The 15971-nt window shown below is 46.8% G+C and overlaps 1 protein-coding gene across 3 annotated transcripts in view; it reads left to right on the forward strand.

The window, feature by feature from the left end:
* The window catches only part of WNT11 (Wnt family member 11), a 73268-nt gene that overhangs the window by 30752 nt on the left and 26545 nt on the right, over positions 1-15971 (forward strand). For 2 of the 3 annotated variants that reach the window (XM_061629047.1, XM_061629048.1), the window contains exons 3-5: positions 1911-2146; positions 7925-8202; positions 10070-10362. In XM_061629047.1, coding sequence (XP_061485031.1) covers positions 1911-2146; positions 7925-8202; positions 10070-10362 — 807 coding nt within the window. The remainder of the gene's footprint in view (positions 1-1910; positions 2147-7924; positions 8203-10069; positions 10363-15971) is intronic. The other variant, XM_061629049.1, reaches the window with a different exon arrangement.

The following is a 15971-nucleotide window of genomic DNA, read 5'->3' on the forward strand; positions in this document are numbered from 1 at the left end:
CAATTTAAGCACTTACAATTTCCTGGTAAATCAGGGGCCTATTGCCTCCAACACTGGAGGGTGAACATCCCCACTGTGGCTTGTAGCCATTGAAAGCCTTATCCTCCATGAATTTGTCCAATTCTCTTTAACAATAGAAGTGGGTGGCCATCACTGCCTCTAGTGCATTGTTCTTCAACCTTGGGCCCCCAGATGTTGGACTACAACTCCCATCATCCTTGGCCATTGGCTAAGCTGGCTGGCACTGATGGGAGTTTATTTATAATTCATTTATTATTTGATTTCTATCCCGCCCTTCCTCCCAGCAAGAGCCCAGGGCGGCAAACAAAAGCACTAAAAACACTTTAAAACATCATAAAAACAGAGTTTAAAATACATTAAAACAAAAGAACTTTTAAAACATTTTTTTTAAAGCTGAGTTGTAGTCCAACAACATCTGAGGACCCAAGGTTGAAGAACAGTGCTCTAGTGAGAGCAAATCCCATAGTTTAAGCGTGCTCTGTGTGAAGAAATATGTTATTTTGTCTCTTCTGAATCTTCCAACATTCAGTTTCATGGGATTTCCATGAGTTCCAGTGTTATGAGAGAGGGAGAAAAGCTTCTCTCTTATATGTGGGCAATTCTAGCTGGACAGCAACCCTATTTACTGTCATCCAGGGGTGTGGACCTCCAGATGTTGCTGGATTCCAACTCCCATCACCCCCAGCCGTAGGTAAAATTATAGGCCCCTGCTCCATCCCATCAGCAAACTAAGCAGGCCTCAGGCTTTCCTCATTCTCTCTACATACATGTTTGGCCCCAAAGAGCTGCCCTGGGGTCTTACTGGGAGGAAGGGCAGGATTCAAATCAATCAAACAAACCAACGAACGAGAAGAACATTGTGGAACGATTCCTTTCCTCTGGTCTTTTCGTTATGTCTGGCGGCCTCAGCTGTCTTGTTGCCAAATCAAACTGTCAAAATTCAGAGCCAGAGAAGGCTTTGAAGGGGTTGGATGGGTAATGGCTTAGAGCAATGTTGAGGTAGGAGTCTCTTGTAGCACGGGTTCAAATCCCTCAGAGGCTGAAGCCCCTGGTCAAAGCATCTGGTTTTAAGCCCATCTCTAATCCAGTTTTCTAACAGAGTCGGCAAAGTACCCATTTGCTCATGTCAAGGAATAAATCACACCCATTAAAGTGTGGCCATTAATGACCAAAGGATATTCACCGTGGTGTCTTGAGATGGCGCACCAGGAAACTGCACCTATCCTTTTAACACAGCTAGATGTGGACTTTTGCTTTTAAGCCATGGTCCTCCTTGAACTGTCAAGAAGGTCATTCCCCAGCTGTGAGCCTTAAAAGACTTTTTATGAGCAAAAGCGGGATGGTTTATGGCCATGCTAGCTAGTTTATTAAAAGCTGCAAAGGAAGTAGCTCTTTGTGTTTTCAGATCGACCTGGGCTAAGAAAGAATGCTTTCCAAAATGCCCATTTCCCTGATAGGATCTGTAAAAAAGAAAAGAAACTGAAGGTCTGGAGAGGGGAGGCGAAGAAATCAAAGCACAGTGTGGACTGGTGCGCAGTGGGTGCGTGAATTTGTTCGACATGGGGAGCTACTTGCAGAAAACACACATGAAATGAGACAGTTTTATTTCAGTCCAGTCCGAGGGCTGCTGCCCAAACTGCTTAGGACTTTTCCAGATAGGGATTAGGCAAACACGGAAGTGTACTATAATACAGGAAATGGTTTTCATCAAATCAGATGCCGTGCGTGTGCATTCAGTTATGAAATTAATTCGAGCATGCTCAAATCATTACTGCCAGAGAGCTTGCAAGTGCCAAATCTACTTCTGTGGGACGTTCGAGGATTGCCAAGATTGCTAATGGTGCTGGGCCTGTGTCATTGTATGTGTTCCTTCCTCTTCTCCTCCTCAGAGCCTTGTTCAAGACTCCCACGGTCCTAGCCTTGAATCAGACGCAGCACTGCAAGCAGCTGGAAGGGCTGGTGGTTTCGCAAGTGCAGCTGTGCCGCAGCAACCTGGAGCTGATGCAAACCATCATCCAGGCGGCGCGGGAGGTGATCAAGACGTGCCGCAAAGCCTTCTCAGACATGCGGTGGAATTGTTCCTCCATTGAGCTGGCGCCCAACTACCTGCTAGATTTGGAAAGAGGTAAAGGCAACAGGAGTAGTTCATGCCGGGAAATCTGACGGGCGTCATTTGCACAACGCACAAGTTGAGTGCATTCCTTTTGAAGCTGGGCCATGCTAGATGGCTGTAGCTCAGAGGCAGCACATCTGCTTTGCATGCAGAAGGCCATCTGGTTCAATCCCTGGAATCTCCAGGTACAGCCAAGAACATCCCCTGTCTGAAATCCTGGCCTAGAGTCGCTGCCAGTCAGGGTAAGCAATACTGGGCTAGAGGGCCGACGGTCTGACTCAATATAAAACAGCGTCCTACGTTCCTAGAGTCACCTATACCAGGTGTGGGGAACCTTTGGCCCTCCAGATGTTGCTGAACGACAACTCCCATCAGCCCCAGCAAAGCACCACCAGTGATGTTTCGGAAACTACAGTTGGTTCAAAATGCAGCAGCCAGAATGTTAACTGGAGCACGGTGCAGGGAGCATATCACCCCTGTGCTTTATTGACTCCACTGGCTCACAATTTCTGGGCCCAATTCAAAGTGCTGGTTCTGACCTTTAAACCCTAAACAGCCTTCGACCAGTGTACCTGAGGGACCGCTTACGCCCATATGTACCTGCCCGGGATTTAAGATCATCTGCCTCTGGTCTCCTCCGCGTGCCTGGAATGAAAGATGTTAGACTGACAGGCACGCGGGAGAGAGCCTTTTCAGCTGTGGCCCCCAAGCTCTGGAATACCCTACCCCAAGAAGTCCACTCTGCTCCCTCGGAGAGCCTTTGGGAGGGACTGAAGGTAGAGCCTGACACTGATTCTATGCCTTCTGCATTAAATTTTACCCTTGTAGTCCCCTTTAGTACCACTCCTTATATATATGTGTATGTGTGAGTGTATATATAGTATTTTATGTATTTTAATTTATTTTAATGTTTTTGTGATTTTACTGTTTACAATTTTATTATGTACGTGTTTGATTTCATTTTTGTAAGCCACCCTGAGTGCCCTATTATAGGGTAGAAGGGCGGGATAGAAATATTTTTAATAATAATAATAATAATAATAATAATAATGGGAGATGCATGCTTGATGCATCTGATATGTAGGGCAATCCCCAAACATTTTGCTGCCTGTGGAAGGACTGCAGCTCAGTAGCAGAGCGTCTGCTTTGCATGCAGAAGGCCCTAGGTTCAATGTCCAGGTAGAGTTTGGAATGTTCCCTGCCTGAAACCCTGGAGAGTCGCTGCCAGTCAGTGTAGACAATACTGAGCTAGATGGACCAATGGTCTGACTCACTATAAAGCAGCTTCTTATGTTCCTGAATGACATAACATAGGAAGCCGCCTTATACCAAGTCGGACCATTCATCTGTCTAGCTCAGTATTGTCTACACTGACTGGCAGCATCTCTCCAGGGCTTCAGGCAGGGGACATACCCAGCCCCACCTGGAGTTTCTGGTGACTGAACCAAGGACCTTCTGCATGCAAAGCAGATGCTCTGCCACTGAGCTATGGCCCTTCCCCTACAGGAGCTGACGGACTGACAACTGAATCTTACTTCAACACTAGAAGAGGATTTATTTATTTATTTATTTATTTTCATTTCTAAACCGCCCATAGCTAATAGCTCTCTGAGCGGTGTACAAAACAAGATTAAAATACAATATTAGAATAAAATCAGTAACAAAGAGCAACAGAATTAAACTAAAACGTTAAACATAAAAACATGAACATTAAAATGCCTGCGAGTATAGCCAGGTCTTAACCTGGCACCTAAAAGAAAGAACCGTAGGTGCCAGGCGTATCTCCTCCAGTAAGCTGTTCCACAGTTCGGGGGCCACCACAGAAAAGGCCCTAGATCTAGTAACAATCCTCCGGGCATCCTGGTGAGTTGGTACCCGGAGGAGGGCCTTAGATACTGAACGAAGTGAACGGGTAGTTTCATAGCGGGAGAGGCGTTCCACAAGGTATTGCGGTCCCACACCGTATAAGGCTTTATAGGTCAAAACCAGCACCTTGAATCTGGCTCGGAAACAAATAGGTAGCCAGTGCAAGTGAGCCAGGACAGGTGTTATATGCGCGGACCAATTGGTCCTCGTCAACAACCTGGCTGCCGCGTTTTGCACTAGCTGAAGTTTCCGAACAGTCTTCAAGGGCAGCCCGACGTAGAGCACATTACAGTAATCCAGTCTAGAAGTTACCAGAGCGTAAACAACTGAGGCGAGATCATCACTGTCCAGATAGGGGCGTAGTTGGGCTACTAAGCGAAGATGGTAGAACGCATTCCGTGCCACCGAGGCCACTTGAGCCTCAAGCGACAAGGAAGGGTCAAAAAGGACCCCCAAACTACGAACCTGTTCCTTCAAGGGGAGTGTAACCCCATCTAGAACAGGAGAAACATCCACCATCTGGGCAGGGAAAGAGCTCACCAACAGTGTCTCAGTCTTGTCTGGATTGAGTTTCAGTTTATTAGGATAGTGTCCTCCGGTACACCTGAGCCCAGCAGGTTAGTTTAAGGAATGCATTACAGGCCTATAGCACACTTAGCTATACTCCTCAACAGAAGAGAGGAGTATAGCTCCTCAGGAGGAAGAGGGGCAGCTGGGGGACTGCCCTCCAACATTTGCCGCCTGAGGCACTTGCCTCATTCTGCCTAATGATAGGGCTGGCCCTTCTGATATGTCTAGTTTATGATGGCGCTGCAGGGTCTTTGCTTCCCAAATGTGGAAAACTAGAATTCAGAATATTTGAAGAGTGGCTGCATTTTCACCAAATATTTGGCATCCTGCGATGTTGTTGTTGTTATGTGCCTCCAAGTTGACTATGACTTGGTCACTTATGAATCAGTGACCTCCAAGAGCATCTGTCATGAACCACCCTGTTCAGATCTTGTAAGTTCAGGTCTGTGGCTTCCTTGATGGAATCAATCCATCTCTTGTCTGGCCTTCCTCTTTTTCTACTCCCTTCTGTTTTTCCAAGCATTATTATCTTTTCTAATGAATCATGTCTTCTCATGATGTGTCCAAAGTATGATAACCTCAGTTTCATCATTTTAGCTTCTAGTGATAGTTCTGGTTTAATTTGTTCTAACACCCAATTATTTGTCTTTTTTGAAGTCCATGGTATCCGCAAAGCTCTTCTCCAACACCACATTTCAATTGCATTGATTTTTCTCTTCTCCGCTTTTTTCACTGTCCAACTTTCACATCCATACATAGAGATCGGGAATACCATGGTCTGAATGATCCTGACTTTAGTGTTCAGTGATACATCTTTACATTTGAGGACCTTTTCTAGTTCTCTCACAGCTGCCCTCCCCAGTCCTAGCCTTCTTCTGATTTCTTGACTATTGTCTCCATTTTGGTTAATGATTGTGCCAAGGTATTGATAATCCTTGACAAGTTCAATGTCCTCATTGTCAACTGTAAAGTTACATAAATCTTCTGTTGTTATTACTTTAGTCTTCTTGACGTTCAGCTGTAGTCCTGCTTTTGCGCTTTCCTCTTTAACTTTCACCAGCATTTGTTTCAAATCGTTACTGGTTTCTTCTAGTAGTATGGTATCATCTGCATATCTTAAATTATTGATATTTCTCCCTCCAATTTTCACACCTCCTTCATCTTGGTCCAATCCTGCTTTCCGTATGATATGTTCTGTGTACAGATTAAATAAATAGGGTGATAAAATACACCCGTCCCACACCCTTTCCGATGGTATTGTCTTTTTGCATTCTTCCCTGATAACGTCTCTGACTTCATTCCCTAGTTCTTCTGGTTCTCTATAAACTAAGTTTAAAGCCTCAAACCTGTTCCTTATTTGATCTTTATATGCTTCTGGGATGTTATTTAAATTGTATTTTGGCATTATGATTGCTTTGTTGGTCTTCTTTAGCTTTACTCTGATTTTCGATACGACCAGTTCATGATCTGTACTGCTGTCTGCTCCTGGTCTTGTTTTTGCAGAAAGTATGGAACTTCTCCATCTTCTGCTACCAATTATATAATCAATTTGATTCCTATATTGACCATTTGGTGATGTCCACGTGTACAGTCGTCTTTTCGGGTGTTCAAAAAATGTGTTCGCAAGAAACAAATTATTGGCTTCACAGAATTCAATAAGTCTTTCTCCTGCTTCGTTTCTGTCTCCTAGGCCCCATTTCCCCACAATTCCTAATTCTTCTCTGTTCCCTACTTTTGCATTCCAATTCCCCATGATTATCAGCACACCTTGGTTTGGTGTGTGATCAATTTCTTCCTGTATTTCTGCGTAAAATCTCTCCTATTCCCCTTCTTCTGCGTTTGCCATCGGAGCATAGACTTGGATGATGGTTATGTTGATAGGTTTCCCATTTAATCTCACTGATATCACTCGCTAGGACCTTGCGTTGTAGCTCCTAATTGCTCTTGCTACATCACTTCTCACTATTAAAGCAACCCCATTTCTTCTTAATTTCTCATTTCCTGCGTAAAATATTTTGTAGTTGCCTGATTGGAAAAGTCCCATTCCCGTCCATTTTAGTTCGCTCACACCAAGTATTGTAATGTTGATGCGTTCCATTTCTTTCTTGACAATTTCTAACTTTCCCTGGTTCATGCTTCTCACATTCCATGTTCTTATTGTGTGCATTGTACAACTCTGGACTCTCCTTTCACATCTGTGCGCATCACCCTCTGGGCTTCCTTTCGGCTTTGACCCAGCTGCGTCATTAGTCACAGCGCTACTCGTACTTGTCCTTTGTTCTTCCCCAGTAGCTCGGTGAGTGCCTTCTGACCTGGGGGTCTCATCTTCCAGCACTATCTCGTGTTGCATCTTGGATGCTCTGTTCATAGGGTTTTCGTGGTAAGAGATATTCAGAGGTGGTTTACCATTGCCTTCCTCTGAGTTTGGATGCATCTTATCTGGTGTTTCAGCTTTGACCATTCCGCCTTGGGTGGCCCGGCTAGGAGTCTAGCCTCTTGGTCTAGACTCCTGACTGCATTGCTCTTAGCTTCTTCAACACTCTCAAACCCCCTCACCACGTTAAGGTGTTCATCCGAAGAGGATACTTATTTATTATTTATTTATTATTTGATTTATATCCTGCCCTTCCTCCCAGCAGGAGCCCAGGGCGGCAAACAGAAATGCTAAAAACACTTTAAAGCATCATAAAAAGACCTTAAAATACATTAAAATAAAACGTTAAAAACATTTTTAAAAAGCTTTAAAAACATCGTTTTTTCTTTTTAAAAAAGGGTTAAAATACTTGATACTTGATTTCAGTACTCTTTGTTTGATTTAAGAGTGAATATTTGACAGTTCTTGGCAGGCTGTGGTATTTTGCATCTGACATCATCCGCTAGATGTGATATTTAGAGGCTCACAGTTTGATTGTCAAGAGAGCTTCTGAGGTTAGGGGAAGGGGTAGCTTTGCACACAAAAGGTCCTAGGTTCAGTCCTTGCCATGTCCAGTAGAGCTGGTGGAAGCCCCTGCCTGAAACCCTGAAGAATCATAGAATAGTAGAGTTGGAAGGGGCCTATAAGGCCATCAAGCCCAACCCCCTGCTCAATGCAGTTACTGTAGTCACTGTAGGCAACGTTGAACTAGATGGACCAGTGATCTGACTCAGTCTTAGGCAGCTACGGTGCTATGATTTCATAATCCCCGAGCCGTGGTTCGGTGGTAAAGGATTTGCCTTGCATGGAGAAGTTTCCAGCTGCAATATCACTATGCCTACAGTCTTGTTTATTGGGTCTAATGTGCCTCATTTGCAGAAGTGGATTCTGAGCCAGTAGGGCCACTGATTGCTAGCGCACTTACCTTTCTGTCTTTCCAGGCACCAGGGAGTCAGCTTTTGTGCATGCCCTCTCTGCTGCAGCCATCAGCCACACCATCGCCAGAGCCTGCACTACCGGGGACCTCCCTGGCTGCTCCTGTGGTCCCATCCCAGGTGAGACACCTGGACCTGGGTATCGCTGGGGAGGATGTGCTGACAACCTCAACTATGGTCTTGTCATGGGGTCCAAATTTTCAGATGCTCCCATGAAGATGAAAAAATCAGGATCACAAGCCAATAAGCTGATGCATCTGCACAACAGTGAAGTAGGGAGACAGGTAACCAATCCGAGAGAGTTATTGTCATTATGCAAGCGCCGTCTGGGGTTAACAAGGGATCGCTAGAGTTGAAACTCGGCATGACTCAACCGACAGTGGGATGATCCTATGTGCAAAGAGGGCTTTGGTCAGGCCAAGAAGCAAATGGAGATGGCTGTCTCAGGTGGCAGAGTGTGGGTACCATTAAAGGTAACTATGGGAGGGCAGCCAGATCTGGCCCACAAGGCACAAGCCATCAGTAAGTCCTCTCCTGTGCTCACTCTGTAGCTCAGTGGCTGAGCATCTATTTTGCATGCAGAAGATCCCAGGTTCAATCTCCAGGAAAGACCCCTGCCTGAAACCCTGTTGAGCCGCTGCCAGTCAGCGTAGACTTTATGGGGCTTGATGGACCAATGGTCACATTGAGTCCCCTCCCTCTCCAATATCACAACTCTGCAGTTTTCATTCCACAGTTCTTCCATTTTCCACTCGGTTCCTCCATTACCCATTAATGTCTCCATGAATTCCTTACAGACTCAGGTATGAACTGTCACTCATCATTAGTTGTTTCCCTGACTCCCACCCCCTCTGGCCAGCAAACAAAATGTCAACTCAGTCTCTGTCTGAGGTTTAAGACTGCAATCCTAACCCTACTTACATGAGAGAAAGTGCCACTGAATTCAACAGGATTTTCTTCTGAGTATACTGCTGGTATAGCACAGTGGGGAGGAGGGCCTGGCTGGGAGTCCAGAGTCTGTGAGTTCCAATCCCCGTTTGTGCCTCCTGGGTATAAAGGGCCAGCTAAACATCACCCCCAGAGTGAGTGGCTCAGGGGTTGCGTGCCCTGCCACCTGTGCAGCCGTGGGCAAGCTGCAGAGTCCCAAGGAGCCATGTTGCCGCCCAGCTGGCAGTTGCAGACAAGGAAGGGGCTGGCTTGTGCAGCTGTGGCAAGCTGGGCAGGTCCTAGCCAGCTGGGGAGGACTAGCCTCAGAGGGAGGCAATGGGAAACCCCCTCTGAATACTGCTTACCGTGAAATCCCTCTTCATAGGGTAGCCATAAGTCAGGATCGACTTGAAGGCAGGCCATTTCCATTTTCTTCTGAGTGCCATAAGTGACACATGTTCAGCCAAGGCTGCAATCAATTTTTTCCGGAGTTTTGTCCATCCATTGCGCAGCTATGTCAGCTCCTTACCAGGACCGTCCTCACGGTGACACAATGCAAAGCAATTCCCTTAGGTGGTAGATTCCAGAAGGCATGACTTGTTATGTCTGTGACTTTCTATTTCTGTACATTCTTCCTTTTTTTAAAGCTACGATTATAAGGGCATATTGTTTGGTATTTCCAAGAGTGGTAACATGCAGTTAGGAACATAGCAAGCTGCCTTATACTGAGTCAGAGCACTGGTCCATCTAGCTGAGTGTTGTCTGTGCTGACTGGCAGGGGCTCTCCAGGTTTTCAGACTGGGGTCTCTCCCAGCCGCACCTAGAGATGCTGGGCATGGAAATCTTGCAGACTTTCATTCTTGTTCTGGTTGATTGCTAATTAAAAAAACAACAGGGGTCATTTCCTCAATTGAGGAAGGTCTTTATTTGTGTATTAACCTTATCTTAAGGGCCAGGGAGATGGCCTTTGCTGACTGGCTCAAAACGCAGGCATAGAGCTCTTCTCCCTGCCAAAGTTCCCTCTTCAGGCAGTTCAGTTGCTTATTCCCATTCATCTAGACAGAAGGTGCACCAAGGCAGAGACACACAGCCTTCATTGTAACTCAGCAAGGATACATACTCCTTTCAGCATTCCTCAGGAGGGGAGGCGGCGGTGATGGTGGCGAGCGTTTGAGTGAAGAGGGGCGGTCACTTCAACATTCTTCTGTTGCTCTTTTTTTACAGGCCCTGAAAGCTTCCCTGGAAATGAAATGCAAATGCCATGGGGTATCTGGTTCCTGCTCCATCAAGACCTGCTGGAGGGGACTTCAGGAACTGAGAGACATTGCCCTAGATTTAAAAAACAAATACCTTTCGGCTACGAAGGTGGTGCACCGGCCTATGGGCACCCGCAAGCATCTAGTCCCCAAGGATCTTGACATCCGCCCAGTAAAGGAGTCGGAGCTGGTTTACCTGCAAAGCTCACCTGATTTCTGCATGAAGAATGAGAAAGTGGGTTCGCATGGCACTCAAGACAGGTAAATGCTCTCCAAGTGAAACGCCTTGTGTGTGTTTGATTTAACACCCTGGCTATGGTCTGAAGGCACATGAGGCCAGCTCCCTGCTGAAGCTAAGCAGGGTCAGGTTCGGTCAGTGCCTGGATGGGAGACCGCGTGGGAGCCGTATGGAAGCCGCTTTGGGTTTCTAGCATGAAAAGAAAGGCGGGGTAGAAATATAATTAATAAATAAATAATATCCCCCTCACTTAGTAGCTCCCTTTAAATAAGCATCACTCAACAAAAGCCATTATAATCACCTTCTTTCTGCAGTAAATACTCAGCACACGAGACCTGCTGCCAACATCCAGAAAGCCCTGCGGTCCAGTGGTTGATTCAAGAATCTGTGTTTTGGAAATCAGTTTGGCTTCAGAGTCAGGGCTCAACAGAGTCAGAAATGCATTCACAAAAGATCATAGCTCTGTAGCAGAGTACATTCTTTAGAACAGGAGTACCTCGCCTGCAACCTGTGGGCCATATCTGGCCTCCCAGGTATTTTTGTGCGGCCCCACAAAACACCCCCCATTGGCCTTTAAAAGAAAGTTTATTAAAAATACAACAACTTATTTTCTAGGGGCAGCTGGTAGCTCCATGTCAGTGGGGCAGTGGAATCTGCTCCAGGTTTTAATCCAAACCAAAGCCCCTTGGGCAGCTCCTGGAAAGTTCAGGTTAAACCCCAGGGCGGATTCCACTGCCCCACTGACATGGAGCCATCTGCCACCGCTATTTTAAGAACATAAGAACATAAGAAGAGCCTGCTGGATCAGGCCAGTGGCCCATCTAGTCCAGCATCCTGTTCTCACAGTGGCCAACCAGGTGCCTGGGGGAAGCCCGCAAGCAGGACCCGAGTGCAAGAACACTCTCCCCTCCTGAGGCTTCCGGCAACTGGTTTTCAGAAGCATGCTGCCTCTGACTAGGGTGGCAGAGCACAGCCATCATGGCTAGTAGCCATTGATAGCCCTGTCCTCCATGAATTTGTCTAATCTTCTTTTAAAGCCATCCAAGCTGGTGGCCATTACTGCATCTTGTGGGAGCAAATTCCATAGTTTAACTATGCGCTGAGTAAAGAAGTACTTCCTTTTGTCTGTCCTGAATCTTCCAACATTCAGCTTCTTTGAATGTCCACGAGTTCTAGTATTATGAGAGAGGGAGAAGAACTTTTCTCTATCCACTTTCTCAATGCCATGCATAATTTTATACACTTCTATCATGTCTCCTCTGACCCGCCTTTTCTCTAAACTAAAAAGCCCCAAATGCTGCAACCTTTCCTCGTAAGGGAGTCGCTCCATCCCCTTGATCATTCTGGTTGCCCTCTTCTGAACCTTTTCCAACTCTATAATATCCTTTCTGAGATGAGGCGACCAGAACTGTACACAGTATTCCAAATGCAGCCGCACCATAGATTTATACAACGGCATTATGATATCGGCTGTTTTATTTTCAATACCTTTCCTAATTATCGCTAGCATGGAATTTGCCTTTTTCACAGCTGCCGCACACTGGGTCGACATTTTTATCGTGCTGTCCACCACAACCCCGAGGTCTCTCTCCTGGTCGGTCACCGCCAGTTCAGACCCCATGAGTGTATATGTGAAATTAAGATTTTTTGCTCCAATATGCATAATTTTACACTTGTTTATATTGAATTGCATTTGCCATTTTTCCGCCCATTCACTCAGTTTGGAGAGATCTTTTTGGAGCTCTTCGCAATCCCTTTTTGTTTTCTGCTTGCTCCTCATTCATGGGGTCCTCGTCAGCTGGTTTGGGTGTTCAAAGCACATCCTGTCCCCAGACTGGGCACCTCTTCTTACTTTAAAAGGGGCCTTTTCCCTCACTGTGGGTCCTGCCATTGCAAGACGTTCTCAGAGCTCTGCAACCAGGAAAGAGGGCGCCTTCTTGCAATGGCGGGGCTCGGTGGTAAGAAGGGTTTAGACCTCAGGAGTCAAGAAGAAGGGTTGCTCCCTGCTTCCTCAGATCTAAGACTTTCACGCAGAGGAAGAAGAAGAGACCGTTTGTAAAAGCGTGAAAAGGGCTTCTCTTCCCCCATTTTCCCACCCAGTTACACAAATATGATGGGGAAGATCACCCCCCAAAACACACACACCCTTCTCTGCTGCTTAGCAGAAGAGGGGATGTCTGAATGTGTGTGGGTGTGCATGTGCAGCTGCCTGCCTGGATGGTCTATATGTGTGTCCATAAGAACAGAAGAAGAGTGTCGCTGTTGGATCAGGCCAAAGGCCCATCCAGTCCACCATCCTGTTCTCACAGTAGCCAACCAGATGCCCCTATGGGAGGCCTGCCACGAGTGTGTTGTATGTGGTGAGTGTGAATATTTGTGCTTACACGTGTGTGTGTGCGTGCGTGTGCGCACAAGGCATGCAGCCCTCAGAGGATTGGCCCCTCAATGTGTCCTTCGGGCAGAAAAGGGTGAGCGGCACCTGCTTTAGAAGGCAGGAAGCTGCCTCTCACCGTCAGTGCGTAGCTTAGCGCCGTTTCTACTCGGGGTGGCAAACCCTTTGGCTGATGTTACCGGACCACAGCTTTCATCATCCCTGACTATTGGCCGTGTTGACGAGGCTGATGGGCATTGGGGTCCAGCCACATCTGGAGGGCCACTGATTTGCCGCTCTAGGTCTACACTGACTGGCAGCGGTTCTGTGGGGCTTCAGACAGGAGACCTTCTGAGCCCTACCTAGAGATGTTGGCTTTGGACTGTTCGACATACAAGGCGTGTGTTCATCCACTGAGCTACAGACCTTTTCTTGCATTGCCTGCAGAATGCCTTCGCTTTAGCCCCTGGCATCTCCACTTAAAAAAGATTTGGTGGCATGCGACATGAAAGACCTCCAGCCAGTGTTGTGCCCCTCTGCAGCAGGTTCTCAGAGGGGTGAGGCATCCTGGAAGTTTCAGCACCACAGATAGCTCCCTGTGAGCCACTGAGGCCCCTTCTGCAGCTCACCTCTTCACGTTCCGCTCCTTTGGCCTAAAGACCATGGCTCTTAAGAGCTAGCCTCTGGCCTACAGGCAATCACTTCTTTGACTTTTGGCTCCATGTCAGTGGGGCAGTGGAGTCCATTCCGGATTTTAGTCTGAAGCACCTTGGACAGCTCCTTGAAAGGATAGACTAAACCCCAGAACAGATTACATGGATCCGTGTCTGAAAGCCTGGAGAGCCACTACCAGTCAGTGTAGGCAGCACTGAGCCAGATAGCCCAAGGAGGTGACTTGGTGCAAGGCTGCTCCCTGTCTTACCCCATCGCTGCTGCCCCTTTGTTCCCGTTCTTCAGCCACGCAGAGTTGTCTTGGTATCCTCCTCCTTCCATCTGCAAGATCCGTTGTCAGACGAATGACCCGGGTCCGTGGCAAAACAAAAGGGCTTGTGTTTAGGGAGCGAAGAACCTGAAAGGCAGCCCTCCAACTGGCCTGGAGAGGACCCAACACCACTGACATCCAAAGTACCTTGGATGTGTGCAGGGAGGTGATCCAAGATCCCTAGACACACATTTATTTGTTTTGTAAAAGTCGTATCCTGGTTGAATTCCCACTTGAAGGGTTGAATTTCTGCATTTCAGAACTGTCCAGTTGGACACGACCACATTTTTAATCACCATCTTCTTTGTCTGCCTCCCCTCTCATTCTGCCTCAAACAGTCAGGCAATACTGCTGTGCTCAGTTAAGCAGTGGCCGCGCTCCTCTCTAAAACTCTTGGCTCGGCAGATTCCTTTAATTTTTCAGGAGGTAGGAAAGGATGCCTCTCACCCTGGCAATCATGGACTGGAGGTTGTTCAGGATGAAATCTGCTTTTGTCAGAGATGTGGTGCTTGTCACGCAAGGTCTCACAAGTGGGGAGAAGAGGGCTTTAGGGATGGGGAGAAATTTGGTTCAGATTGCATTTAAGGGTGAGCCTACCCTAATTTGCGCTTTCTGAAATGATATGAGAACGGCAACGCAGCCCATCCTTCAAAATGCGCACATCTTCAAATTTTGCTGTGTGGCTCTCCAGCCATGTAATGTGTACAAAAACACGTATACTACAGTAAAGTGTGCATTAAAATGCACATATTGGTAAAAATAATATAAAATGCATTATGTTAGGGGAAACTGCTTTGCCAAAATGTGTACATTAGGCAAAAATGCATATTATTAGGAGAAAGTCAGATGGAAATGCTGAGGAAGTTTCATGAGGATTTTTTTTTTTTTAAATGATGGTGGAAATGGAGCGAACTGAACATATACTTGGAGAAACCAAGAGAAATGGAAAGGGACAAATTCACCCATTCCTGCTCAGTGGCATAGTGGCCACTTTTCATGCAGAAAGTTCAGTCCCTGGTTGGATCTCCAGTTAAAAAGAGCCCAGCTAGTGGCACTGGCCAAGAGCCTGAAGAGCTGCTTGCTGCCATCCAGAGTAGACAACACAATGCTAGATGAGGCCATCTGTCGGGAATGCTTCGATTTAGATTCCTGCATTGCGCAGGGGGTTGGACTTGATGGCCTTGTAGGCCCCTTCCAACTCTACTATTCTATGATTCTATGACGCCATGAGCCCTTCGTCTTTGGTAGAGGATTCTCGCCTGGGGTCACTATCTCAGGGTCACAACCCAGAGATGAAAGGCTTCCATATTATCCGCGTTTCATTTCATTTCCTGGTTTGGTGCTTTGAAGCATCATGCCTCCCTTTCTTACTGTTCCTGGCTGTAGGGACCTTGCAGAAAAGAGCACTGGATGGAGAGGAGGCTCTCTAGATTCACTACAACAGCCTTTTCCCAACCTCGTGGCCTTTCAGAGGTTTTGGATGACAACTCCCATCATCCTTGACCATGTTGGCTGGGGCTGATGGGAGTTGTGGTCCAAACCATCTGGAGGGGCCCCAGTTTGAGGGGAGGCTCACTAAAATGTGAGCAGGGCCCCTTCCTTCTCTCTCTTTACGAATAAGTGTGATACCAAATAGTGAAAGACATGATCAAGAGGAACTGAGCGTCCAAAGCCCCGGTCCTCTGCTTTGCATGTGGCAGGTCTCAGGTTCAGCTCCTAGCACCTCCCATTTAAAGAAAAAGAGTCCGGGTCGTAGGGCTGGGACAGACCTTGGAGAGTTGATGCCAGCCGCACTAGGCAAGACTTGGCTAGGCGGGCCAGTGTTTTCACTCGGTTTAGAGCTGTCATCCAGGGAAAATCCATAGCTGAGTGGCAGAGCATCTGCTTTGCAGGCGAAAGACCCGAGGTTCAATCTTTGGCAGATCCAGGTAGGGCTGGGAGAGACCTCTTATCGGAAACCCTGGATGGCCACTGCCAGCCAGTACAGGCAATATTGAGCTAGATGGGACCAATGGCCTGATTCAGTATAAGGCAGCTTGCTATATGCTAATGCTCATATGAGCAGGCTGGGAAAGACCTTTTATGCAGGAGCCGAAGGAGATATATAGAATATGTGTGTGGGTGTGTGAATATATATATGTGTGTAAAATATGGTTCGCACTTCCCATGTATAAAAAAGCATAATGTGCGTATGGACATTTTCCAAGTAGCTTTATAGCCGCCGAGGCCTCTTTAATATTTTATGCTATTTAAACGTCCACGTTTGGAAGATTTCGCCA

This window comes from Rhineura floridana, chromosome 5 (assembly GCF_030035675.1).
Source record: "Rhineura floridana isolate rRhiFlo1 chromosome 5, rRhiFlo1.hap2, whole genome shotgun sequence".
Classification (NCBI taxonomy): domain Eukaryota; kingdom Metazoa; phylum Chordata; class Lepidosauria; order Squamata; family Rhineuridae; genus Rhineura; species Rhineura floridana.